Below are 26,337 nucleotides of genomic sequence, written 5' to 3'. Positions count from 1 at the left end.
ATAATAATATTCTAGGTATATTGTTATGTTATAGTGCAAAGGCAGAGGAAGGGAACATGGCCTGTTTCCATGACACCATAAACAGGAAATGGGAAGGGCCCAGCGCTGCCAGAGGAGTTTAAATCAATGTGAGGCCAAAAAATGCCAGAGAGGTCAAAACGTTCCCATAATATGAGTTCATGCACTCAGTGACTGAAACACACACACAGAACACTCACATATGTATTCATAAGCACACACATAGAACAAACACTCCCAAAATGTAAAACCCTCCATGATTAAAGATATTCTAACCACACATTTCCCACTCTCTCTTTTGAATAACAATGTGTCCCTCACACGCCCCCTCAGAAGAAGAGAGCGGGAGTGACGCTGCGGTGGTCCTTTTGGTGGCCTCCTCCATGCAGGTCCCATCCACTACGGTCGCCATGCCAACCTATGTGAGGAGGAGGCTTAGCTGTGGAGCCCAAAGAGATTTGATGAGGTCCTGGGATAATTAGCAGCTCATTATGGAGCCCAGTGAATGGGCCAACGAGCTCCAGGAGCCACAAGAGAGAGCTCAATGGAAAACACACAGCATCGGAGCACACATCAAAGGGAAGCGCTCACTTTTCAATTTCACATAATGCAGAAGAGAGCGAGATCGGGAAAGAGAATAATGCTCTCAGTTCACACCTACAAATATAGCTCATAATCCCCATTTTCAAGCCTATGTGTGTGTGTGTGTGTGTGTGTGTGTGTGTGTGTGTGTGGGTGGGTGTGCGCGAGTGTGTGTGGGTGGGTGTCTGTGTGGCTGTGTGTGTTAGTCAGGATCTCTGCGTCACACCAATCGGAGTATTTATTTTCCCCAGATGCCCTTAGTTGCTCCACAAATGCACAAAACACCAACCATTCTCACACAGACACACACACACACACCACACACAGGTATTTGCACACAGCTCACATTTCCAATCTTAAACTTAAGCTCCCATAAAGTAGAGGAACACTGCGTGAGTGCCTAAGATCCCCAGTTAAGCGATCTGTCTATCATCCACATCCCTGTTCCTGTATCTCAGTGTGCGTCTGTGCCTCTATTTGGCATGCAGGCAGGCAGAATGAACCGTGCACACCGCTGTGCCAGGTGACCCATATTGCAGTGCTGCTGAGTTTAACAGCGCATGGGCTTTCTTTTTGTCTGGATATGTATGTTTGTGTGCTCCCTGTCAGTGATATGCAGCAGTAGTACTGTTGGTGCTGCTGTGTTGTTGAGTAGGTGTGACATGTTATCTGTTATTTGAAGGTGATGTAAAACATGACATGCATGTCATTACTTATTATTGTATCTGTGGTATATTGTTGGAGCTGTGCTGTTGCGTGTTGTGCCAACTTGGCTGAGGGATCATTAAAGGGACTGTAATTGAATTTAATTCCTCTCTCTATAATCATCAGCATCCTGGGTACCAAAATCCACCCTGATGGGAGACACACCAGTCACAGTTACAGTCTACAGAAATAATTTCTGTTCACAGCACGGAATACAATATAACCTAGATTTAGTGTTAATGAAAATATACAAAAGCATGCTTCAATGGAGCTGTGCGCTCTAGAAAATTGTAGAAATGTGTTGAAAAACTGTAGCTTCAATGTTAATTTGTTACAACAGCAGAGGGCGCTACTCTTACACATTGCTTGTGATATTACTGCCACATGACACTGTTGTCTCTTGTCCTCTGATGTTAGTCTTACTGTTTGTGTGAAGTAGTGGCATGGATTTTGACAGAATGAAAATGAATAATTTACATATAAAACATGCATAAATCCTGGTTGGTTTTAAGATGCTGCAGCCTTCCAATGTTTTCTTGGTCTCCAACGTGCCAACAGTGCGGCGCCTACACCCTCTGGTGGTGAAGAAGGAGCGAGTGTTTAGCAGTAAAAGAAGAGCAAATATTTGTGGTGTTCATGTTGAGTGTAACTTATTAGAAACTGTATGCGTGTAAGTTTTTATAAGGTCAATTCTTCTGGTGCAAATCTCTGAAATGAAAATAAAGAAATCGACTGTGAATGCAAATAGGATACTCTCAGGAAGTTTCACTGAGTTAATAAAATTCCGTCTGTTTCCTTATTTACACTAATTGCAACTGGGTGAAATAATCTATGATTTTCTGGCTGTTGTCTGCACTCTACTGAGACTTCTAGATACTGAAATGTGTATGAAAAATAGGAATCACATGACGAATACAACAACAAATCACCAAACAACTCCATGCCTAATCATGCCAAATCAGTCACAGGTTGATTAAAAAGTATTGTTTAATTTAACAGAAAGTGTCAGACAAAGGCACGTAATGCATGAAAATACAACTGATTGATCACATAGTGCACCAGAGATGAAAAGAGAATGTAAACCAGATCTGTGGGTAAAACCCAAATATGTCAAAACATTAACAAGATAAAATATGATAAAGTAGACGACAAACACAAACGTGTTATTATGGCAGACAAACATTTAAAAAAGTGGTCCGTGGCTTCACTTGAGATCATCATAGGCAATGTTCGTGAGACAAACGTGAAAGAACACATCACTCAGTCAAAAATTGGCTTGTAGATCATCACAGATCATCAGACATGAGTATGACATGAGATTCTGAGTACTGAAGGCTCTTTGTTACTTCTTCGAAAAAAGGCCCTGTATCACAGTATAAACCCATCGCCTCTCAATCATATTATTAGTAAAAGACAAAAATCACACTCTTAAGACATAAAGAGAGCCTCTGGACTGTTGTGTGTCGTTTGGGTGTGTGTGCACGTGCGTCTGCCTGCACTGGGGAGATGGCCTGGTTGTCGTTGATATTTCCATGCTACCAGCGCGGTAATGCAGTGGGACTGATTTTTGGCCCTTCAGAGAGAAGACAGCTGGTCTTATAAGAGCCCAGCAGCAGCTTCAGTGGTTATGGATCTCTCATGCCAACATTAATGATATTTCCACACCCGACCCCAACAGCAGCAGCCCCCTGTCACTGTAAAACATCGACGTAAAAACGTTCACTCCTAAAAGAAACATATTTAAAACAGAGCTCTTACAAATCAAACATATTGCACTTTAAACATCAGGAACAGTAAACAGAAAAAAAGGACTGACCACACAAGGCAACAAGAAATAAAAAAAAAACAGGTTGTCCATTGCCTCTGTGCTTCAGCCTGTAGATTCCTCAATTAAAAGAACAGTTTAACATTTGGGGAAATATGCCTTGATTCTTTTCAGAGTTAGATTTGAGGATTGATACCACTCTCATGTCTGTATGCTAAACATGAAAGTTATATGAAGCTACAACCAGTAGCCAGTTAGCTTAGCTTAGCATAAAGACTAAAACAGGGGGAAATAGCTCGCCTGTCTCTGTGCAATGGCAAAAAATGTATCTTTGTGTACCTCTGAACCTCTGAAAACAAACCAAAAACTAGAGTTTAAAAACAACATGTCCTTCTCTACACATTGGTTTGTGCGAAGATTAAAAACACAAGATGTTTAGATGACGTCTTAATTAGTTAGCTTCATAGGTGCTAGTAGGTGGATTTTGTTGCCTTTGGACAGAGCCACGCTAGCTGGCTCCCCCTGTTTGTAATGTTTTCAGTGTTTATGCTAACCTAAGCTAACTGTTTGCTGGCAGTAGCTTCACATTCACTGTACAGATATGAATGGTATTGATCATCTCATCTAACTTTTGGCAAGAAAACGAATAAGCTTATTTCCCAAAATGTACAACTATACCTCCAAGGGATTCATTAGCATTTCATAACTGTGGCAAACAAGATACCAAGCTTGAGTTTTGTGTGTGTGTGTGTGTGTGTGTGTGTGTGTGTGTGTGTGTGTGTGTGTGTGTGTGTGTGTGTGTGCAATGTTTTCAGTTTGATAGATGTTAAAATTGACCTGAAACAAAATGAGAAAGAATAATCAAGAGTGAGTCTCATGTGCACTCCTCTCCACCCTTGAATCCACTATAAATGTCTTGTGAAGATTCATAGCGATGCTTGGAGATGTACCACAATGTGCTGTTATATAAATATTATTTTAAAGGTTAAATTGAAATTGTTAGCAACAGACATTCAAGTTCTAGAAAAAAATTGAATTTCATTCTGACTTTAAAAAACAATGGCCTCTGTAAATGCGTGGCGATCGTGTCTTCTGACAATTGTACAACCAATCCTCTTAGACAGTCCTATCCTGACAACAGAGAGCGTCCATGTTTCTGCAGTATTATTATCACTCATCACTATCAGGCAGGCACCAGCAACCTGTCTATGGCGTACTGTAAACGGTCCCAGTTCTTCCAGAAAATGGTCAAAAAACAAACTCCCAGGAAGGTAGCTACTACGTGGTGCCGGCTCCTCATCATTGGAGCAGCAAACTTGGCCACAGTGGAGACACACACCAGGATGACGGTGATGATGGCCAGCATGATGTTGATGCACTTCCCCAGCAGGACTCGGGCGTCACGACTCTCGAGCTGGACCGTCTGCTGCTGCTGCTGCTGGAGCTCCAGCTTGGACACTCGCGTCTGACACGACTCCAGAGCCTCCTAAGAAAGACAGAGAGAGACTTTGAGGGTCTTCACAAATGGCTAAAGGGCATTTTTCTGACGTTTTAATCTTCAATTACTCTTGAAGATGGATTATGTATCAGCAGAGAGGAACAAGAACAGAGAACATAAATGTCAATTGACAAAATAGACTGTGTTATCTGATGAAGGGAACCATTACACGAAGACAACTAATACATTTACCTATGATAATGCCCAGTGACAATAGCCTTATTAACAGATGTTAGACAAGCTTCAGCAATAGATTCACTATTATATACCTGAATGTCCCTGGCCCTTTCATGTGCCTGGTAGGCTACCCTTTCCTCGATGCTGGCCAGTTCCTGCTTCAGATCAGTCATCTCATGTTGGTGAAGCTCTGTCAGGTCGTTCAGTTGGTCTTCTAAACGCTCAAATCTGGGAGATGGTGCAGAAATATTAGTTAGAAATTATAATTTATAGGCAGTTTTGAATGTACTGTCTATGAAATTCTATGGTGGTGCTGTGTCATTGGAGACAATGAAAAGTGAAGTAATAATAAACATACCTGTATCTCTCTTCCTGCAGTGTTTGGCTGATGATGCCATACTCTCTCTTGAACTGAGCCTTTATCTCCTCAATGTCTTCCTCCAGCTGGCTCTGGGCGTCTTTGATCTCCCTCACCTCCTCCAGGCTCAGAGCCAGTCCGCTCTGGCCGCCTCCCCCGGCCTGCTGGCCCGGCACCTGCCCCGCCGACACCCCTCCCGCCGGCGGGTTCCCGTTACTGTCTGCTGAAATGGAGGCGCTCCCTGAGGAGCACTCATCATCACTGGGATACTTGGGCTTGCCCACCATAGAGGTGCTGCTGCTCAGCCCCTTTCCTGCACTGTCAGTGGGCAGCGGTGAGGAAGCATCCAGAGTGGTCTTGAGGTGGGCGATGTTGTCAGCACTGCCAAACTTGTTCCTGATGAGGTTGGCGAACTCTCTGGGCTTGCTGAAGAAGAAAGGAGGGGAGAGCGAAACACCTGGGCCAATGGTCTTGATCTTGTCCATGGTCGGGTGTCGACCACTGCCGGTCATGTCTTTCAGCAGCTCTCTGGGAGACTCCCTGGGTAAAGTGCTGTGTTTGACAGTGGACGGGCGAGGGGATGGGCTGTGGTGGATTTCACTGTCTTTCATCTTTCGATGGTACTGCTCCAGCTTCTTTTGCATCTGGGCAATGTGTTGAGCTGACTTCTGGTTCTTCTTCTCAAACACCTGCTTGATGCGCCCTACTTGCAGCTTGTCCGCACTGTTCACCAGGTTCAGGTACTCGGCCACGTTCTCGTCCCGGGCCGTCTGCTCTATCTTCAGCTGCTCCGTGACTTTCAGGATCTTTTGCTGGAGGTTGTCCAAGCAAGAACGACTACGCTGGACCTCGGAGCCCAGAGCAGCACCAGGACCTCCGTCACTCAGATCCAGGTCAAGATTGTTCTCTGAAGAACCCCGACGCATCGACCCAGAGATGCTCAGGGAACTGCCCTCAGCACTCAGGTCCTACAAGGAGGAGAAACAACAATCAGATACAGATACTGTATTTAGATGTGGAGCATTTGCAGGGATAATCTGGTTCTATGGAAATTTGTTTAAGTAGCAAAAAAAGCCATCTGGAAAAGGTAAACAACAACTCTTCTTATTCTTCCTCCTTCGGCTGTTCCCGTAAGAAGTTGCCCCAGCAGGTTTTCCATTTACTTCAAGTTAATAACCCGGACCTCAACCAATCCGGTGTGGGAATCAGATTTCATGATCCACATATTTGATTTGGCATAGGTTTTATACTGGATGCCCTTCCTTATGCAACCCCCCATTCACAGCAGCCGGGGAGGGGATACATGTTTTGGTGGCGGGAGGAAACCTGAGAACCTGGAGGAACACAATCACAGGGACAACATACAAACTCCACACAGAAAGGCCATGCCCTGCCCAGGCTGGGCATCAAATCCAAAACCTTCTCGCTGTGAGTGCCTCAAGAAAAATGACAATCATTCCTCTTGTTTATCATCCACTTTTTTATTTTATCTCACAGAATCATCAGATTCTTTATAGAGACAGGTTTGCTTATGTAAATCCCCTATTTAAAAAGGTAAAATGAAGGTGGACATCTTCAACTGACCATTACCATCTATAATTGCATTGCAAAATATTTGTGTGCAACTGCAGGCCGTGGCCACTGCTAAATGGCTCTTCAGAACAATGGACATTTTCAACAAACATTCTATTTTTTCTCTCAAGTTCACTTTAATGTTTTTTTGGACGTTTCTGAGCTTCCTCTTTATTTACAGTAATTCTACACAGCGAGTCCTTACATCTGCTCTATTCAGCTTTCCTGCTATTGCCACAGTGAGACCATCTGGGTGTGTATGTAATGCTCTTATTTGACACATCTGTTATGTTTTAGGATCCAGAATTTAATCCTGTTTATGTACAGTATAGCACACAGATTACACAGATGACAAAATTCAGACAAGAGTCATTAATGTGTGTGAAAGAAGTGGAGCGTGCACATTTAATGTAGGTCAGAACTAATGTCACACAAGGCCACAAGGCTCAGGAAATCTCTTTCCCAGACATAGTCCCCTAGTTTTACAGTAAATCACCATTTTTGGGATAAAGCCTCCAAATTACAGTCTGTTTCTGACTGAAAGTGTCAATAGTTTACTGTCAAGCATACGTAGTCTGCTGTATACTTGAGGAAGTGAAACAGAATAAATATGACAAGATTAACGATGGCAGGAAACCTAACGACCTTACATAAAGAGGAAACTGAGGAGAGCTGTGAAGACAGAATTTAATTAGGTTTCGGAGCAGCATTTTTAGACTTCAACTGTAATGGAACTGCAATGTACCGGTGGCCCAACAAGCCACCAAATCTTGCGAGTTGATCACACTTAAACATCAGTGTAATGACAGGAGGTGTAAGCTGCTCAAGCAAACACAAAAAGTGTTGTACAACAAGCACTATGGGCTGTACAAAGCTGCACTAATCCTTAACGAACATAATACGACTAGTTGTAAGTAACTAAACAGCTAACACAGGCAGACTCACAGCTGAATCCTGCTTAGCATTTCCCCATCACCACACAATGGTTACATATTGCAATCTAAGTCCCTTTACAATTGACCAATGCATCTAGAGTTCCCCGCACACTCACACTTCTTGACACAAGACTGTCAGGTGGAACTTAATTAAGACAGTGTTTACCAAGAATAGAGTGAATACATATGAGGTACACTGGTGTGCACACACAAACACATTCTCCCTCAGCGGGACTATTGCTCTGTAAAACCAGTTTACTTGTTGTTGTCGCTGTGAGTAACCTCACTCACTCAATCAACTAGTCAAACTTGTTTGTGAGGGTGATGCCATTGAGCCTGAATTTGATGCATGATCTCGCACATAACCATTTATTCTAGAATGTGGTTTCACTATAATGTGCAACACAGAAACTGCTCTATACTTGTTGTTAGCCATGCTAACAGACATGTCTGTCTGTCTGTCTGTCTGTATGTCCAGACCGACATACATCAACTATGGGATGGAATGTCATTTTAAAATGGATTGAAATTTTGCTCAGACATTCACGTTCCCCAGAGGATGAATCCTAATAACTTCAATGATCCTCTGACTTTTCCTGTAACACCATCAGGTGGTCAAAATTAAAATTTCTCCAATATTTGCAAAACTAATGTCATTCATTTCATCCTCAGCTGTATTTAGGGTTCAGTGCAAAAAGTGTGCTGCAGGAATGAGTCCTAAAACCTGGAAGTGAGTTAGCAGTTTTGCAGACGACAAAAAGCCAAGGATTTTTGCTTTGGAATTTGGATTAATGCAGAAAATAAACTTGTGTTGTGACAAACAAGCATTTATGATACTTACAAGTTTGGTTCAGCAAGATAATCTTCACAAATGAACACCCCTTTTATGAGTGAACTACACCACGGTCGCAGGACTACACGTCACCACGACTTAAGCTAAAGGGGTTCGCCACGATGAAGTTTTGTCGTCTCATTTAGCCACTCGTTAGCAACTGACATTTTAAAGACACGTACAAGCTTCAAAACGAATGAGTGAAAAATGTATTGACGTATTTTATGTCGTAGAACAAAACGTTAGAATCTTTTAAGCTAACCACAGACCCTTTTTTTATTTAATTTTTTTATTTAAAAACATATTCAAAAAACCCACTGACTTCATACGAAGGCGATGCTAACTTCCGGAATCTACAAAAATACCTCATCCCTGCACATGTGAGCAAATGTTAGCATGCTAACACGCTAAACTAAGGTGGCAAACGTGGTAAACAATATACCTGCTAAACAGCATGTTACCATGCTAGCACTAGCATTCGCCTCAAAGCAAGTACAGCTTTAACAAACTGCTATCATGACTGTAAACTCTGTTCTTGTTTGTACATGTAACATTTTAATTGTATTATTACGGTGCCTATAATTATACAGTACATACGTATTACTTGCTTATTTATGTTTAGTTTGTAACCAGAGAGCTTCTTTCTACAAGCATGCCTTGGGTATTTCAGCCTCTGTCCTCATGCCACTCTCTTCCCCTCTCTGGCATCTGTCCTTCTTGAACACAGGACTCTTTGTCTGAGGAGAAAAATGCACACTTTGTCATGTCCTACCTCTGCTCTGTGCAGGACTCTGATGAGCGAGCTACTGCATATAGATTCACTGGTCTGACGTATAGCCTGAGGAGCCCTGCGCCCAATAAGAGCGCATGCAATATCTCTTGCTGAAACAATAAGTTTCACAAACAAGCCGTCCTTTTGTCAAACCTGTTTGTCACACAAAAGAAAGCTGAGCCTAATATCCTCCTGCTTCGAGGAGGTGTAGGGAAAGCTTGTGTGTATGTTGCTCATATTACTCAATCTTTTTAGTTTTCAAACAACAAACACAAAGAGCTGCCTTGTTGGACCAGACAGCTTAGACTGTACGCGATTTATGCAGTACTGGAACGGAGCTGGCTCCTCAGGCGTTCTTCCACCACCAACCTTAACTTTATTCAATGTTCAATATTCTCTCAAACACAGAGCACAGGGACGTTTATTGCCTCAGGTGCTGTGATGTCATAGATACAGGACGAGCGTAAACCAGATTAAGTTGTGACCTTACTGGCCTTACTGCTGAGGCCTGAAGCAAAAGCACCTGGAGTAGTACATGTCGAGCCCAAACTGTATTACACAGCTGGAATGATGGGCGTAAGCTTTCTCTTATAAAGCAAGATGGCTTTTGGCAGGATGAAGCCTGATTTATGAGAGCAGCTCAGATAACACGAATAACACGACCCAGATGCTTCACATACACTCAAACCCCAAAACAACTACGACATCTGACTATTTTTTCATACGAAAATGAACAAGCTGATTTCTTCCGCCGCTGCTGCTACTCAAGATTTATACCCACGCTGACTAACTGCTGAAGGAATCTGAGGGTGTCTCTGGATCAGTGGCTCTGCTAAATGAATTAGACTCATGCTGATGAAAATGTCCTCCTAAATCTGCTAAGCTGCCACCCTGTTTTTCACTCCCTTTTCCCCCAGGCACTCATGCAGGCGTTCTCCAGGGGCTGTTGAGGGTGACACAAGGTGAGGACTGACGGTCTTCGGGGATGGCTGGAGACGACGGGAAGGGTTGAAATGTAATTAGGGGAAAAGCTGCTACAACCACACAGCAGATGGCAGCAGTTAAATCCGACAGTTAACTGGACAGTCCTTCACTGAGAGGTCACACATTGAGATTGAGTTTCCATCTCCAGCCAGGTGACCTGCGAGGTTGTCCTTGAGCAACACGATTAACTCCTACTTGCATTCACTGACTGTGATTCTTCTTCTGAGATGTATAAGCTGAGCTGTGTGAGAGACTCATCTGTCTGATCATATGCTCAATATCCGGTTTATCACGATCAATGTGAGAAGATGTTGTCTTTGAAGTTACGGATGCCAGGCGTGTACGCCCACTGCTGTTTGACTCACCCATCGATATTAGTGTGAGTGGAGCAGAAGACGAGAGACAGACAGAAAGACGGAGACAAAGAGAGAGAGAGCTACATAAACTGAAACATATAAGAGGACAGGAATAAAACAAAAGGGAGGATGATCCCAAACACAGCAATCCCAATCTTCATCATCATCTTCATCTCCACCAACAGGATCTACAGGGGGCCCTGTGTGCCCCGAGGGTGCCTCCCTCACACCTCAGCCCTGTTTGAGCCCCCTGTCCCCCACGCTGCCCTACATAGCGAACAGCGTCTGTCCAACACCGTGACCCATTTAATACGCTCTGACCTCGCTAGACAGCATACCATAAAGATCCAACTGCATTAGCCTCAATCTTAGCCCAACAAGGGAGAGCTGTGTGCTGTTCTGCCTGACAAATCCATCCAAATCTTAGCAACAAATCTGTGGGGAGGGGGGGAGAGAAACTGCAGATGCTGCTTATTTTGCACTGCAGTTTGCTCTCTCTTGGATCAATGATTCCATTTTTCATGCAAAAATAGACCTTCCGCTCATCTGCCCACGGCAGTATTCGTGAAATAAATACTGCACTGTAACGAATTACTGTAAATTTACGGTGGATTTTCAACGGTATATTACAGTATTTCATAATAACTGTAACATACAGTTAAATGTTCATCCTCACATGTAAATTAACAGTCAATGTTGTAAATTAACAGTTAATGCCGTCAATTAACAATAACAGCAGACTACTGTAATTTATCAGCATGATACAGTATTTTTTGTGAAGTGGTGGATACATGCTTCTCTATACAAGTTGAGTGAATCACGATCCATCTACATCGTACTGTCTATTGTAGGTTAATGTGTCTGTAATGACGATGGAATATTTTTATTATTCAAACTGCTCATTGCCTAAAAGTCATTTTTGAGTGACAAGACGTGAGCGACTGTTCCTGAACGTGACTTTGGACACAACGGCTTTAGTTCATCCTTCTGAGCCATGTGGAGGTCAACCGAGGAGCCGAGGTAACTTGCGCTTATCATCCGAAATTCAAATTCAAAGTCTCTAGTATTGTTTTGTCTTCATGATTATTGAACTGTTAACATCTCAGATAATGCTTCACTTGGTCTGTTTCATTACATTAGGTTGCTAGTGTTGGTGGAGCTAACGTTAGCTAGCTCAAGCTCAATTAGCCTTAGAAAGGTTAGCTAGCTAACAGCATAGCAAGTTAAGTTAACATAAATAAAGTTAATCACCAATTACAGTGTTAAGATGTAACGTTAGTAACCTAACTTGTGTTTACTTGTGCTCTTATTGACCTGTAGGGCCGCAAACAGGACGATTATCAAAAGGGAGAGGAGAACAGAGATCACCGACGTGTTCAAGACGATGAACAGTTGAGGTAACGCTAACAGTAACGTTACCCGTGTGTGTTATTCCAGGAGCAACATTAACACCAGATCAAACTCACTTTAGTGTTGAACGTTAGTCCATTGTGGTCCATTGTCTTAGCTTTATTACTTCACCTAACGTAATCAGCTCATCACATCGTCTGTTCATTTAAACTGTATGGTATTCTTGTAGGCCTATTAGCTTTTTACAAAGACTTACATTGATATGTTAACATGTGTGAGGCACAGGCAAACCCACAGCTGCACACCCAAAGCTGCTTTTGTTTATCCTGGATGTCATAGAACTTTCCAGAAGTTCAGAACATTGTGTTTCTAAAGTTTTTATTTTGTTTGTTTACAGTCACTCGTCATCAGAGATTGAGGAAACCAGCCAGACGCTGCAGTCAAGTCCTCTTTAAGGTGTTCTCTCTCCTTATTGTTTCATTCATGTGAGTTCATGCTGTTCAAATGAACTATAAATGTGTATAAGACTTGTTATCAAGCTAGACTGTGAAGCAGTTCTATTACACTGTTCTTGATAGTATTTTAATTCAATGTTATACTGTTGATGCTAATGAGTTCAGTTAAGCTGGTCATTAACGATTTTATTGGTTTATTAGTTTTTGTCACGGCTCCGCTGTGACCTCAGCTTGTCTCCCCTCTGTTGTCTGTGTGTGTGTGTGTGTGTGTGTGTGTGTGGCTTGAGTGCGGCTGCAATCATCCGGCACCTGGGCTCATCTCCTCACCTGACAACAATTACACCATCATCACCTTCAGCTTAAATACCCCGGCTTCCTGCAGTCTCATCGTCAGATTGTTCCTTCAACTCAGTGGTAGCTACACCTCGGCCCCTTTGAGTTTAAGTCTTCTCTTAGCGAAAGTTAGCCTTTTTGACGTTTTTAACTGACTTGTGTTTTCCCTCTGCCTCAGCGAGTCCCGTGCCACGTCGCCACCCAGACGCCGCCGCACACACCGGCTCACTGCTCCACCTGCATGTTCCGCCGGCTCCACAGACAAGCAAAATAAAACTCTTTTTTCACCTACTCTGCTGTCCCGGTGTCTGCGTTTGGGTCCAGGATAAACCGACCATAACAGTTTTCTTCTAAACATGCAGTACATTGTGAGTTTTGTGATGTAATACAAATGTCCCTTTATTATTTCAGAACATGTAATAAACTGCAACTATTATGTATTGAATGTCTATTGTTGTTCTTTCAATTTTTGGGAATTAAATGCTAAAGTAGCGGGTTGTATTACCCTTTGTAAATAAACGGTAACATTCTGGCATATACCGTAAAATCATGGTAAAACCCAATTATCCTACTATCACGTACCGTAATCCAGTATACGGTATGATACAGTAAAAGTAAATTACGGTAGTGTACGGTAAAAAAACTAATTTACTGGCGTCCCTGCTGCCAGTAAGTTACTGTTAATTTACGGTGAAATAATTTAGAGTGTGGCTGAAGATTAGCAGAAACTGAGCCTGTTTCTCGCTAAACTCGCTGTGGCGCTCTGTTAAGGAGAGGCGTTATTAACACCACAGTCATTTTTCGTATACAAATAGGAAGGCATTGTGCCTGTTACGAGGAAGTAATGTTTGCAAGTCCTCACAATCGCAGCTGTAATCTGGGGAAACCATCAGTTCACAGGTCATGCAGGCATTCAGACGAGTGAAGCTACGAACTCACAGGTGCTTGCAGTGATCTGAGGAAGTTTCTTAAAAATGACGAGGCTGTGGTGGATAGGCTTATTCTCTCATTGCCCCCATTCACCTCAAATAAATATATACACACACACACACACACACACACACACACAGGGCAATAGAGCTGGCACACTCATTGAGATGGAACAAAACCGTCCCTTCAGCAGAGAACAGAGCCACAGAGGGGAAGAAGCCGGCAGTGCTTATTGGTATTCCCTCCAGCTGATCCTCATGGATACAGACACTCTCCCACTCAGAGCTCACACAGGGAAACGGGAAGAAAACCAGAGAGGGAGAGCGACAGGGAGCACATCTTTGATTGTAGAGTCCGAAAGCTGACCCAACTTCTCCTCCTCCTCCTCCTCCTCCTCTCATCTGCATCCCACAGCTGCCTTTGCGGCAAAACTTTGATTGCAAAACCAATCTTTTGAGGCCAAACAGTATGCCTCCTCAAAATAACCGACAAAATAAAACTAGTAGAGTTCGAAGTCTTGAGTTTCCTGAATGACTAATCCATGTGAATTCAGTGGAGGGAATTGCTTAAGACGTAATTCGCTATTATCTCATAGACAAGCTGGTCCAGGACTAAATCAATAGCCCATTAACACTCCCCGTAGACTGAGAAAGTATTGAATGGGATTCAATTAAGACAAATATGCAGCTGTATTCAATGCACTCAATGGACCTTAAGAAATGAGATAACAAAAAAAGAGACAATATTTGCCAGTAAATCGTTTACAACAAACAGAACAGAGCATATTAAAAGGTTAGTATTTATACTGATGTGTTGTCTGGTGACATTAATCTTGAACCACTACAGGTAGAGCATACGGTTGAGGAAAGACTGATAAATCCCTACAGAGCTGCCATCCAGTGAGGGTTAAAGACTCAAACTGAGGTGTTGCATCATCTTTGGCCTCTAACCCACGATATCTGCTGCACAATGGCTTTTTGAGGAACAAAACTGGAATGTCATTCACAGCCAACAAAAGGAGGAAAAGCATAATCACACAGCAGTGGTAATAAACGAGCCAAATCGTCCATTATGTTGTTCCATTATGTTGTGTTGGTGGTTTAAGTAATTGTTTACTTGAATTATCTACGTGTGTAAATCTTTCAAGCTCTACTCCCGATTATTGATTTCATTCAAGAGTTAGTGTTTTTTTGTCAAATATATCTGCAATTGCTCACATCGCAGCATGAGGAGTTTTATGAAGAAGCTAAACAGGATGAGGAAAAAGATGGCTGAGCTCCCTTTCCCTCTGAAGACCGGTGACGGGAGTGGCAGCCCTGGAGGCTCATGAATATACTAGGAAGATAAACAACCTGCTGCACGATACCTGACTGACTTTCTGGTTGCACAAGACTCACGCCTGACGGAGCATTCCTCTCCTCGGTGTCACCGTTCCTGAAAGCACCTGGCTTTAAATGCACATGAGGGTATTTTGACAATGTCAAAAGGTTCGATGGTTTCCCCCAAAACCTTGTCATGTAGTGTTGAAGGTTGTTTTCTAAGTCAGTGGTTGTATGTTGCACATATTTTAAAGCACCTTCCGGCAACTTCGTGATTAAATCAAATTGACTGACCTGACTACATTTCTGTGTAAATGCATAAAATAAGGCCACGACGTGTCTCTGTGGGATTTCAATCCCCTCTTTGCAGCAGGCTTTGAATTAATGTTGTACAAGACATTAGCACTATTCATATCCTTCACTCATTACAGACTTCGTATATACAAGTATCACAGTGTGTTAAGTGTAGTAAGGCTTATGTGATCACTGTAATACAACTGTTGTATTTTCAGTAAAAGATTAAATTGTGTTGTATTTCAGAGAAAATCCTTCTACATCTGCTAAGTTACCGTATATCCTAAACGTCAAGTTGTACAACATGAGCCACCACTATAAAGGTGGGGTCAGGTTCGATTTCTAGTCTTGAAAAACAAGGTCAGGCATTGAGTCATCGAGTAGCCACAAAAACAGAAACAACACAAAACAACTGCAATAAGTACCTTGGTTTCTGTTGTAATAGATTTGATCGTACTGGAAGTGAAACGCTTTGTCCATCATATTTGGTTGGAAGATAAATTCTTATTGAGAGCAATACAACACCACCATGAAGGAATTAGGATGAATTAACATCCATCAAAACCAACAGTTTCAGTTTAAAACACAAGTACTCATTACAGGTGGTACTTCAACAGTCCAATAGCGCCTGCAAATTTCAAATAGAGCTGAAACAGAACCGGGCTTGTTTGCACTGGTCAGTCTTTGTACTTTTTGCGGTTGGGCTACTTGGTATGCTGAAGAACTGAACTGTTCATATCATATAGTTGTACTTTGCACTGGATCTGAACTACCATGTTGTTACATAACAATTACCACTAACACTGTTCTGTGTAACTTGTAAACATTAAGCTGATAATGATATAATAGTAATTCACTTATTTGAGTATTTCTTTAAGGGCAAATTGCATGCTTCTTGAACTGAACATCGTTTGTTGGTTGACCAAAACAAGCCATTCGAAGACTTGGGCTTTGCCACTTGTGGTAAGCTTATGAGATTTCATAGAACAATAAATCCAACAATCAATAGAATTAGATTCATCGATACGGGAAATAATCGTTAGTTTCGATTCCAATTCCGTTGTAGGCTGCACAGAACGACCATTGTCCCGTTTGGATACCGTCAAATATGTGGACAATCACATTATGTACCGACCAGGGTTTAGTACTCCAGCACCACCCTTGTCACTTCCCACTAAAACATCTCCATAAATAAAGGTTTTTCGACGTTGTGTACCTGAATGTACCACAGGCTCACGGGCTCTTTGTTAGGGGCAGATGTGCGGTTTATAAACCGCGCAGGCGTTGGTTTCACAAGCATGACGTGTGGATCAACAGACAACAATGCACCGCTGGTACAGTACGGGACCCCGGCGTCCGTGACACACCGATGCTGTAAAATACACTCACATGACACTCACCATCCGGCCGCTGAGGTATTTCTCCACTTCGGATAAACTTCGCACGGACACGTTGGCGCTGGGCATAATAATCCCGTGTTAGTGGTCAGTTAGGAGCTGGTGGTTCTTCAATTAAACATCGGGACTAGTTCCTAGAATCTGGTTTCCATGTTGAGCCCCCTTCTGTCTCTCTCCCTCACACACACACACACACACACACATACACACTGTGACTGCCCTCTTCTTCAACATACAAGAACTATGCGTGAACCCAAACTCCGCCCATTTCTCTCTGCAGGGTGGCTGCGCGAGGAGGGGTTAACTCTTTCAACGCATGTGCCTCTCGCTGTTAGACAAAGGGGGGGGGGAAACAGCATCATACCTAGTATTTGGGTGTGTTTGCGATCAAGAGGAGTTTAAAGGGTATTCCCACAATGTCCTCAATGCTTTAAAGTGAAACATTACTGATGTGTTAAAGGCGGCATTTTGATGTAGCTGATCATACACTTTTTTATACTGCTAGGTAGTTTAACATGGAATAATGCACAATATGTTCATTGTTGATTACATGTTCTGCACGTGAACTCTAGCAATTAGTTCCGCTGTCAAACAAAAGTGCAATATTTCCCTCTGAAATGTGGTAAATAATTAAGTTTATAAGTGGCATTAAAAGGAAATGCCCACGTAAAGCGCATTTTCTATGTGGGCTTATCACCTACACCTTTTCACTATGTTGAAAATCCTCTATTTTGTGTTATTGCGTGGTATATTCTACAGTGCTATTTTGCTGGAAATAGTGGTCTGTTTTTTAGTTTTTTGGGTAATTACTCACAATGTCTTTACTTTATTTTGTTCATGATAATCTCCTATAACATTGGACACAGCTGAGATGTTGTTTGCTGGCTTTAGAATTATTAATATATATATATGAAAGATTGAATTCAGCATAAGAGACACAATATTTTGCAGCACTCTCCCCAAAGCCCCGAGAGCAAGAGGCCATGGGAACAGTCCAACTGGCCCCCTCACTCACATTCATTCAGCTTGGAATGAGCTAATCCACCTAGCTTCCAGCACAAAAGCCCATGTTGCATCACAAATCGCTTAACCCTTACAGTTACACACAACAAGTGCTTGTTTGTGCCGTTGCAAATTGTCCAGCCATTGTATGTACAGAACATAGAGTGAGTGCTCCGTATACGCTGACATGCACTAACGTCTGTGGTTCAAAGACGGTGAGTCAAGTGATGAAGTGATGTGATAGGGCTGTGGAGAATCACATTAAATAGCTACAGGATACAATGGACAATGGACTTCTAAGAACAGCAGCAGACAATATCATTCATCAAGCTTTAATGGTTTTATCAGTGCCTTTAATTAGCCAGACACATTCACTGGGTAACTACAGCATACAGGTGCTGTCCTCCGTTCACCCGTATCCGCAGAGCACTAATGAAAAATTGATGCACCAATAACACACAGTGACAGTCTAGGCCTTTGCGCAGTAGACTGCGACACCTTCCACCTTCACGTCACTTGACACACAAAGCCAAACAATAAGTCACTGGAGTAGGATATAGATTTTGCATTATTAATTCAGAAGGAACACGTAAACAGTCTGCTTTGTTTACAGAAACAAGGGCAAGTTCCAAGAAGTGTGGTTACAGAGTTTTCTAAAACATATATTTAAACTCAGAGACTGGTCAAGTCTGGAACAAAGAGCTAGTGCAGGTTTTCTCTACAAAGTTGTCCAGATAACCTCAGTAAATACACTTCTAATGAGCCCCAACTCGGGCTGATAAACACCTGCCAGCCAGTCAAATGGTGGATTAACACATTTGAGACACCATGTTTAAAATACTCCAGTGCTCACCCCAAAATCAATGTTTGTGTCTATGGGGTCTGATTTACTTAAAACCTACTAACACTAGAGATTCCCTACTCTCTCTTTGATTAACAAAGGTTAAAGGTTGGTTAGCTTGGTATAATCTTCAACTAAAGAATGTTTATTGCTTTTAATAGTTTGACTACATTGACGTCTCTGTCTGAGTGCTTAACAAACAGGTTACCTGGCACCGAGGCCCGTTTTTGTATTTGAAGGATTTTTGCAGCAATGACATGCATGACAAAAACATTACTGCGATAAAGCACTTCTCTCTTCATCCACACAGAAAGTCTATTATAACACAGACTGACAACCTGCAAATTGATCCCAACATGACTGAGGATGGCTTCATATTTTTGGGGTTTATTCATCCTCAGTTGCTCTCCAACATACTGACACAAAAACAAAACTGTGTTGAAGAGCAGAGAGCCTGAAATGTTACACTTGCTTTTGCAAATGGCACATCAACAGTGAATACAAGTAAAGAATCTGGCGAGACAATTATCAGGAGTCAGCTCTATCTATCTATTCTTACATCCAATCAACCTGAGAGATCAATTGTGTTAACAATAAAGAAACAAGGTTGAAAGGTGTTTTCTTTTATTTTCAAATGACATTACCATCTTCAATCCACATTACTTTCTCCAAAAGATGAATTCATGAATTACCAAGTGCTGCCCATTTTTGCCTTCTCGGTGCATTCTATATACAAATCTATACACAATGACTTCAAGCTGTCAAAAGTTGACACGTGATGCTGCGTGATCCTTTGGATTAGCAAACAAATAAGAAATAAAGGTTATAACCTTTTTTGCGATAAAGACATCTCACAAATCAATTCACATTATTCTTTTTTTCTTCACAATTAATCGAAAAATAAAAATAAAGCATGACCTTGCAGGAAAGCAGTGAAAAACAAACCACCCTGGTTCCTTCAAAAGGGGAAATAAAATCTGCAGAAAAAGAAAAAGGCCTGGAGGCGATAAAATACTATGTACAATAAAAAGCGCAATCTACTATGCAGGTTTTAAAGGTTCATTCCTGAATGGGAAGGTACCGGCAGGCTCACGTGCCACTGGAGTTGATTGGTGTTTGTCCCCTTTGTGGGCTGTGCTCTACCGACTGGTTACTGAGGAGTCAGAAGGAAGAGCAAAGGTTCGACTGAAAACAGAATTCCCATTGGATGCTGTGTCATAACTACAGTTTGTCGTGACCACTTCGTGATCGCTCTGCAGAGCACTCTTGAGTGGCTGGCTGGCTGGCCAGTCTGAACAGTCCAAAGTTGCAAATACAAATGGCACGGCGGGTCAGACCCCAGAGACGGCCTGGCTGTTATAATCGGTGGACTCCATCTTGAGGATGTACGGGATGATGCTGTCGATCTGCACATTGCCAATGAGCCCAGCGAAAAACAGCTCCTCAGTGACAGCTGCACTTATCAGCCTGAGGGCAGGAAGACGCAGCAACAGCTTGGATAACCTGAAAGCAATGAGGGGGGGGGGGGGATGAGACGTACAATTTAAACATGTGTACTTCAGCAAGTACATCTGTAATACGATCACACATTTGTCCTGCTAAATATAGAGCCGTACTGTATTAGTACACCATCACCTTTCTGTCAATGAGCAGGCATTATGTAGTACAGAGCTAAAGCCTACTGACCGATAGGAGTCTTCTGGGTAGGACGTGGTTACGTAGTCCTGCAGCTCCATGTAGGCCTTCTCCTGAAACCGCTCTATCTGTGGTGTGTTATCGATGCCTGGGTGATCTTGTACCAAAACAACACGTGCACACCGTCAGATAAGAGTCCAAGTATGTTTGGCTCTATTTACAACGTAGCTACGGATTTTCCTGTAAGAAATCAGCCTCAACGGGAGGACAAAAGATATAATTTGTATTTAGCAAACTGGCCAGTTGTCTACGCACCAGGACTGAAGAGAACGATGGCTTTGAGGTATGCATATTCATAAGAGTCGGGGGACAGCTTGATCATGCTGTTACAGAACTCCTGCATTCTCCAGATGTGCTCCATTACTAGTTTTACTCGATCTGGGGACAGCTTATCTGTAGGAGAAAAAGATTAGTCATGGATGCAAGGGGTAGAGCATCAGTTTAGATTTTTACAAAAATAAACATGATAGATCTCAAGGTCTGCATGATTTCCTGCTTCATCACACTGAAAAACATTGTCCAGGCTTCTGTAATTGTATTCAACAGCAGAGAGCTCCTACCTTCCTGTAAGCTGGTCTGCAGATGGTTGATAATAGCACTTAGGATGGTACCAACATTCATGACGTTGGAGCACTGTGCCAGACCCAGGGCGAACAGCTCATTCCAGCAGGCTTTCATTAGGTTAATGTCATTGTCTTGACCACTGTGAAAATAAAAATAATAATTTCATTTTGCTACAGAGAACTGTGTGGCCATTTTAGGGAAAGCTCTCTTAATAGTCATTTTATAAAATGGCATGTTAATGCAAAGTCCAATGCCATTAGTTAAAAAGTTGTTATGAAACAATGAAATATCTTGTGTCAAAGGCTTACCCAAGGGTCTGAAAGGCAGGAATGGAGCGTGCCCAGTGCATAGAGAGAAAAAGTAGCCGGGAAGCTGACTCACAGATGTAGTTGACATTGAGGTACTCTGGCACAGGCAAAGGCATCATAAGCTGTAGGAAACAAATTGTGGAGTAAATGAAGAACACATGACTGCAGGGTTTATATGAAAAATGTGTAACTCATGAAAACACAAGCAGGGGTTTTATCCTGAGCTTAGAAGTCAGTGGCAGTGCTCTTACTTTGAAAGGGAAATGGCTGTCAGAGAGTATAGGTCCCTCCAACTCCACCACAGGACCCGACTGGTCCCCCGACATCAGCTGCATTGTGGCCTCCAAGGAATCTGCCGCTGGGCCATCACCAGGGTGCAGGACTTTAGCCAGGGTGTCAAAAGCTCTAATTGGAGACAAAATAGTAACACAAAAGTTAACATTGAAAGATCCACGTTTTCTGTTAGTCATCTAATATAATGGAGCTTACACAGAAACATGACACGACTCAAAGCAGCACTTAATACACTCTTGACATATGGTTCATTTTTGCTTGAATCTAATCAAGTCCTGAAGAGTGAAGTCAGAAACCACATGGCCCTGTAGGAAATTCTATTAAAAGGTTTGTGACGAACAAATAATAAAAAATAAAAAAACAGCCCCTGGGTTTCTTTCTAGTGCCAATGTCAATCTGTAGTTCATGTATCAACTTATTCAGAAACAACTATTGGTTAGTATCAAAGCCTCTTGATTCTTTATGACATCTCCCTCACCGAGTGATATCGCTTGCACTTTGCTCATCTCCTTGGATGTCCGTCATGGAGCTGTCCCCGTTGCTGAGCGTCTCGTCTCCCATCAGGTCATTGCCGCCGTCACATGCCTCCCTGGCCTTGTTGAGGTGGGCGAGGGACGTCACGACATTCGCCAGCGTGCCGAGGTCCCCTTGAGATAGGTCGACCTGTTGAGTCAGCAGTCATTAAGAAGTCATTGTTTGCACTGCTCTGTCTAGAGTCGACGAAACACTCGTGCTCATCACTGAACTACTTCAAGAAAGAATAACAAAAACAGAAATGAGGGACACATGCACCTTTACTGAGCAAGCAATTATTCCTTTCTTAATTATAAGTTAGAAAGCTGATGTATTTAAAAACCCCAATATGCTCAGAGGCTTGAATATTTAGGAATGGCTAGGAGTGATTTCAGTAGTACATCATTTGGCTGCATCAGTGTTACCTTGTCAGGGGATGCTGGAATCAAGATGGTGTTTTCCATCTTGGAGAAGGGTTGTTGGATGTTGAGCAACATGCTTGACTCAAGCAAACTTGTAGACCTGAGTGTAGATATTTAAAATTCCACATTGCATTATGTAATATAGAACCGTGCAATGTGATCAAGTCATAACTCAAATCAGTTTATTAGTTACACGAGTGCAATCTAATTTAATTCATTCCAATGCAACAGAACCCATCTTTCTTCCATTTTAATCTTATACTGGTGAGAAAAAGACAAGTGTTTCAGAGAGGACGATGTTGTATTGGACTACAGTATGTTAAGAAGTGTTTCTAGTGAGGAAATAAATATAAGAAACAAGTTTTAATATGATGCAGTCCAATAGAACACCACAGATATTATAATCTAACAAAAATATTACACAAAGATATTGTTTACATCAGGGCTATTTATTGTGTTGTATTAGACCGTACAGGTGCATCTAATAAACTGGTAAATTAGAGTAAGTGGCTGTACCTAGCAGTTTCTTTGTCAGACATAAAAGTGGGTGTGGCAGCCAGAGGACTACACAGGTTTTTGCGGATGTAGATTTTCTCAGTGGAGGCTGCACAGTTGACGGATCGCTCCCTTGTGGTCACTTCAACAGGCTTCCTCTCACACTGCACAGCTAGATAAGACAAAACAAAGACATCAGACCTCATGGAAGCACGACATCGATGACATATCTACAGCTGTTTGTAAAGAATATCACACTCTCTTACAATCCTGTTTCATGCCCAGAGATATGCAGCGCTGCAGTCGACAGTACTGGCAGCGGTTTCGGTGGAGCTTGTTGATGGCACACTCTCCGGAGCCCCTGCACGTGTACACTAGGTTCTTTCTAATGCTGCGTTTGAAGAAGCCCTTGCAGCCCTCACAGCTGACAGCTCCGTAATGACGCCCTGAGAGAGAAAAAGAGAAAACAGGATCAGGTCAGCGAATGCTTGCTCATATCTGTTACTTAAAAGGCATAATGTTGAAGCAAATTAAACTTAAGTCATACCTGAGGCCTTGTCCCCACAGACAACGCAGTACTCCACAACCGACTTCACAAGGGACTGGTCTGAACCTTCAGTCACAAACTGACAAACAACCCGAGACAACAGAATCATTGAATACAGCAAACATGGCGATAAGTTAAGACTGACACTAAACATGTTCATGCTTCGGTCATAAGACCTTTCAGTAATTTGTTTATCACAACCGACTAAAGAGAGGCCACTAATATCCTCCGGTAATACCTGAATCTGCTGCCCAGCCAGATCATGGGAGGCAAACAACAGCTGGTTAACCCCAGAGCCGTCCGGAGCGGTGAGGATGACCTTGTTGGGAGAACCTTCCTGCTTGGCGAGGATCACCTTCCCACCAGGGGAATAGTCAGCGTTCGTTAGGATATACTGCTGCTTTCCTGGGGAAGATGGTTCAAGTGCTGTGACGATCTGGATCTTCTGGCCAGTCTGCTGATCAGTTACAATCTAGTAGAAACAAATAAATAGAAACAAAACATGAGTAAGTTTTGACTGTATGCAGAAAGAGTGCGGGAGAAGTTCGGCTAATGATATGATAGAGGAATAAAATTTAAAAAATTTAAAATACAAAAACTAGTGGAGCAGTAGGGATAAATTGTGCTAATACAAGACAGTGCTAGGTTAAACCATCTGCTATACTTTGATCTTGGATCTAATCATGCCAAGATGATGTGCACATTTTGTTTATTTGCACACAAACTAAAAAAGAAGAGCTTGTTCTAGTGCTGGACAGGCTATCACGTCACCTGGATTCTGTGTCCTAATGCCATGTTGCTGTCTGCTGACACAAGTTGAATCCTTTGAGTCTGTCCATCCATTCTGATACCGCACGCACCTTCTTGTAATGGTCTTCACATCAGCGCCCCATGAGGCATGGACACCTGCCGAGAGAGAGGATATATTTTACTTTATGTCGTATTAAAGCAAACTTTGGGGCAGGTAAAGAATACCTACAAGGATAAGGATGACAGTGTTCTTTTATTCTCTTACTGCCATCAAAACTCATGTATACAACTTCTCAAATACTTGTTTTTAACAGGCCATCAATTATATAGACCCATTTTTTAAAGGATAAGCAAAAAAAACAGGGAGGCAATGTAGTTTTTAGCAAATGTTCAACAGGAGTAGAACATTGAGTGCTTTTCTGGTGACGATTGTTAGCAGATTTGTACACATGAAGTGTTCTAGTAAGTATTTACAGAAGCAGGTCAGTGTATGTAGGGTTGGCACAAAATAAACTACAGTGCCCCATGTTCAAGCTAATGAAGAAACAACACACCCAGTGCAACGGTGGGGCTCAATTGTTTTTTTGTAAAGCTTCTGGGCAACAGTGGAGGTCTATGATATGAATGAATAAGGTGTATCACGCTACAATGACAATACTAATTTATCAGATCAATGAAATGTTTGTTTTGGTCTTTAATGATATCTTGTTAACAATAGAATATTATGAGCCTTATCTTTTAATAGACGTTTCAGATCCATGTGTAATTTCGACCGCATAAAACAGTTCATATAACTTTTACCACATGTGTAAATAGCATGTTTTATATGCTGATGTGTGTCGAGCCACCCGGAGGTCGGATTTTAAATATTTTCAATTTGATACACAGTTTCATAGTTCAGAGCTGTTATTAAGGTGACCACTAGGAACGAGTACGTCTTACAAACACCTAATTATCTCACGTACGTTATAACTAATGCTACTCTTATGCATCATGCTTGCTATTAACGTCATCTTTCCCTTTAGCTAGAAGATATTTCTGACCAAGACGTGATTCATATTTCTTAACATTTAAGAGCTAGCGTTAACTAAGTCAAAATTAGCTTGGAATGATGTGTGTTGACAGGTAATGTAGAACATTTTATTTATTATAATGCGTGCCACTAACTTATGTTAGTCTGTGGCCTAACCAATCTAGGAGGCGCTAGCTCGAAACTGTACCGTATAAAATACGGCGTAATATCACGGATGAGTTTCAACGAATGAGTGGTAAAGCTGCAGTAGTAAACACAAACAAGCTCTTGACAGCCCCGCTATTTCAAATCGATACGGAAGATAAAGGTATTTCTTTTCCTGTGGGTGAAAGGTCAACATTGAAGGGTTAAAGCACGCTAGGGTTCAGGGCCCATGATGCCGAAGCGCAGAGTCAAACGGCGGGACTTCGGTTTTCACAACGGGGCGAAATTCGCATTAATTCTGGCACTGGACTTCCATTTAAATCGGGAAATCGACAAGACAAATAATGATGATTAACACTACGACGCGCCGGTCTCACAGTCGGACTTAATTTAATGTTGTGGCTGTTTAGTTTGCGGAGGCTAACTAGCAAAGCTAGCAGTGCAGCTAACATCAGCTAACGGGAACATGGTTAGTTAGCTGACCTGACGAAGCTAGTTGGCTAACTAGCATACCCGTTAACAATATCACTGTTACCGAATAGCTACGCGTTAACATGCAGCGTTAATATTATATACAGTGCCAGATGTGCAGTCGCGTATACATACCAATTGGATTGCATACTTGCCTAATTTGAATTGTAAAAGCGGAGCTCCGCACGACAGCGCTAACGAGCTATGCTAGCTGTTTGCTAACTGGTAGCTAACGGTTGCTTCCCTGCTGTAGACCTACCGTTACTGAACACTCCCTCTCTTCCTGCGTTACTGGCCACTCGTGTCTCGTTCTTGAATCTCTCGTGCGTCCACATTAGTAAATATATCTTACCGGATAAGGATCTGTTCAGTCAGATAATGTATAGTCTTCAATATATTACTATTTTAACTGTTTGTTGCAGTTGGTGGGAGGGTCAGAGTTCGTGACCTTTTTTTCATCAATAAACGATTTACGCACATGCGCAGTTGGTAGCCGTGGCTCATACCCTGTGTGTGAGAGAGACGTCAACCTGTCAGTAATTTTTAATTGGCTTCAGTTTTTTGTCACAGGAGTAATGGCGCATATATATCAGTGTATTAGAGTGATTTTATTAACAATTCTGCAT

At 42.2% G+C, this 26,337-nt stretch overlaps 2 protein-coding genes across 6 annotated transcripts; both read right to left on the bottom strand.

Moving 5' to 3' along the window:
• Positions 1 to 1,811: 1,811 nt before the first annotated feature.
• On the bottom strand, positions 1,812 to 16,837 carry LOC116393434 (transmembrane and coiled-coil domain protein 3-like). 2 transcript variants are annotated; one of them, XM_031865793.1, is made up of 4 exons: positions 16,625 to 16,837; positions 5,104 to 6,071; positions 4,838 to 4,973; positions 1,812 to 4,556 (listed from the first exon to the last, which is right to left on the bottom strand). In XM_031865793.1, the coding sequence occupies exons 2-4, from the start codon at positions 6,027 to 6,029 to the stop codon at positions 4,254 to 4,256; spliced, it is 1,365 nt and encodes a 454-aa protein (XP_031721653.1). In that variant the 5' UTR covers positions 6,030 to 6,071; positions 16,625 to 16,837; the 3' UTR covers positions 1,812 to 4,253. The 2 variants fall into 2 exon arrangements, with proteins under 2 accessions (XP_031721653.1, XP_031721645.1); XM_031865785.1 differs by having other exon boundaries at positions 16,636 to 16,837.
• Positions 16,838 to 18,190: 1,353 nt separating this feature from the next.
• Positions 18,191 to 26,173, bottom strand: nr2c1 (nuclear receptor subfamily 2, group C, member 1). Of its 4 annotated transcripts, none has more exons than XM_031863403.1 (14): positions 25,867 to 26,173; positions 24,085 to 24,219; positions 23,552 to 23,785; positions 23,314 to 23,392; positions 23,033 to 23,212; positions 22,788 to 22,938; positions 22,275 to 22,371; positions 21,815 to 21,999; positions 21,294 to 21,447; positions 21,043 to 21,164; positions 20,731 to 20,873; positions 20,426 to 20,563; positions 20,162 to 20,267; positions 18,191 to 19,978 (listed from the first exon to the last, which is right to left on the bottom strand). In XM_031863403.1, exons 2-14 carry the CDS (start codon positions 24,154 to 24,156, stop codon positions 19,807 to 19,809), a joined length of 1,833 nt encoding a protein of 610 aa, XP_031719263.1. In that variant the 5' UTR covers positions 24,157 to 24,219; positions 25,867 to 26,173; the 3' UTR covers positions 18,191 to 19,806. The 4 variants fall into 4 exon arrangements, with proteins under 4 accessions (XP_031719263.1, XP_031719268.1, XP_031719277.1 ...); XM_031863408.1 differs by having other exon boundaries at positions 25,971 to 26,173; XM_031863417.1 differs by having other exon boundaries at positions 26,064 to 26,162.
• Between the last annotated feature and the right edge of the window lie 164 nt (positions 26,174 to 26,337).

This window comes from Anarrhichthys ocellatus, unplaced genomic scaffold, assembly GCF_004355925.1.
Source record: "Anarrhichthys ocellatus isolate YVR2014 unplaced genomic scaffold, GSC_Weel_1.0 scaffold2, whole genome shotgun sequence".
Taxonomy (NCBI): domain Eukaryota; kingdom Metazoa; phylum Chordata; class Actinopteri; order Perciformes; family Anarhichadidae; genus Anarrhichthys; species Anarrhichthys ocellatus.
The sequence above is the reverse complement of the archived record's forward strand: the minus strand, read 5'-3'. Positions and strand labels throughout refer to the sequence as shown.

Coding starts and splice junctions, on each gene's coding strand:
- LOC116393434 (XM_031865785.1), bottom strand. CDS start 16,701: ATGCCCAGCGCCAACGTGTCCGTGCGAAGTTTATCCGAAGTGGAGAAA. Junction 4,974..5,103: donor CTGCAGGAAGAGAGATACAG/GTATGTTTATTA, acceptor ACCATCTCCCAG/ATTTGAGCGTTTAGAAGACC. Junction 4,557..4,837: donor AAAGGGCCAGGGACATTCAG/GTATATAATAGT, acceptor TGTCTTTCTTAG/GAGGCTCTGGAGTCGTGTCA.
- nr2c1 (XM_031863395.1), bottom strand. CDS start 24,156: ATGGATGGACAGACTCAAAGGATTCAACTTGTGTCAGCAGACAGCAAC. Junction 23,393..23,551: donor TGGCTGGGCAGCAGATTCAG/GTATTACCGGAG, acceptor GTTGTTTGTCAG/TTTGTGACTGAAGGTTCAGA. Junction 22,000..22,274: donor TTCCAGCATCCCCTGACAAG/GTAACACTGATG, acceptor CTGACTCAACAG/GTCGACCTATCTCAAGGGGA.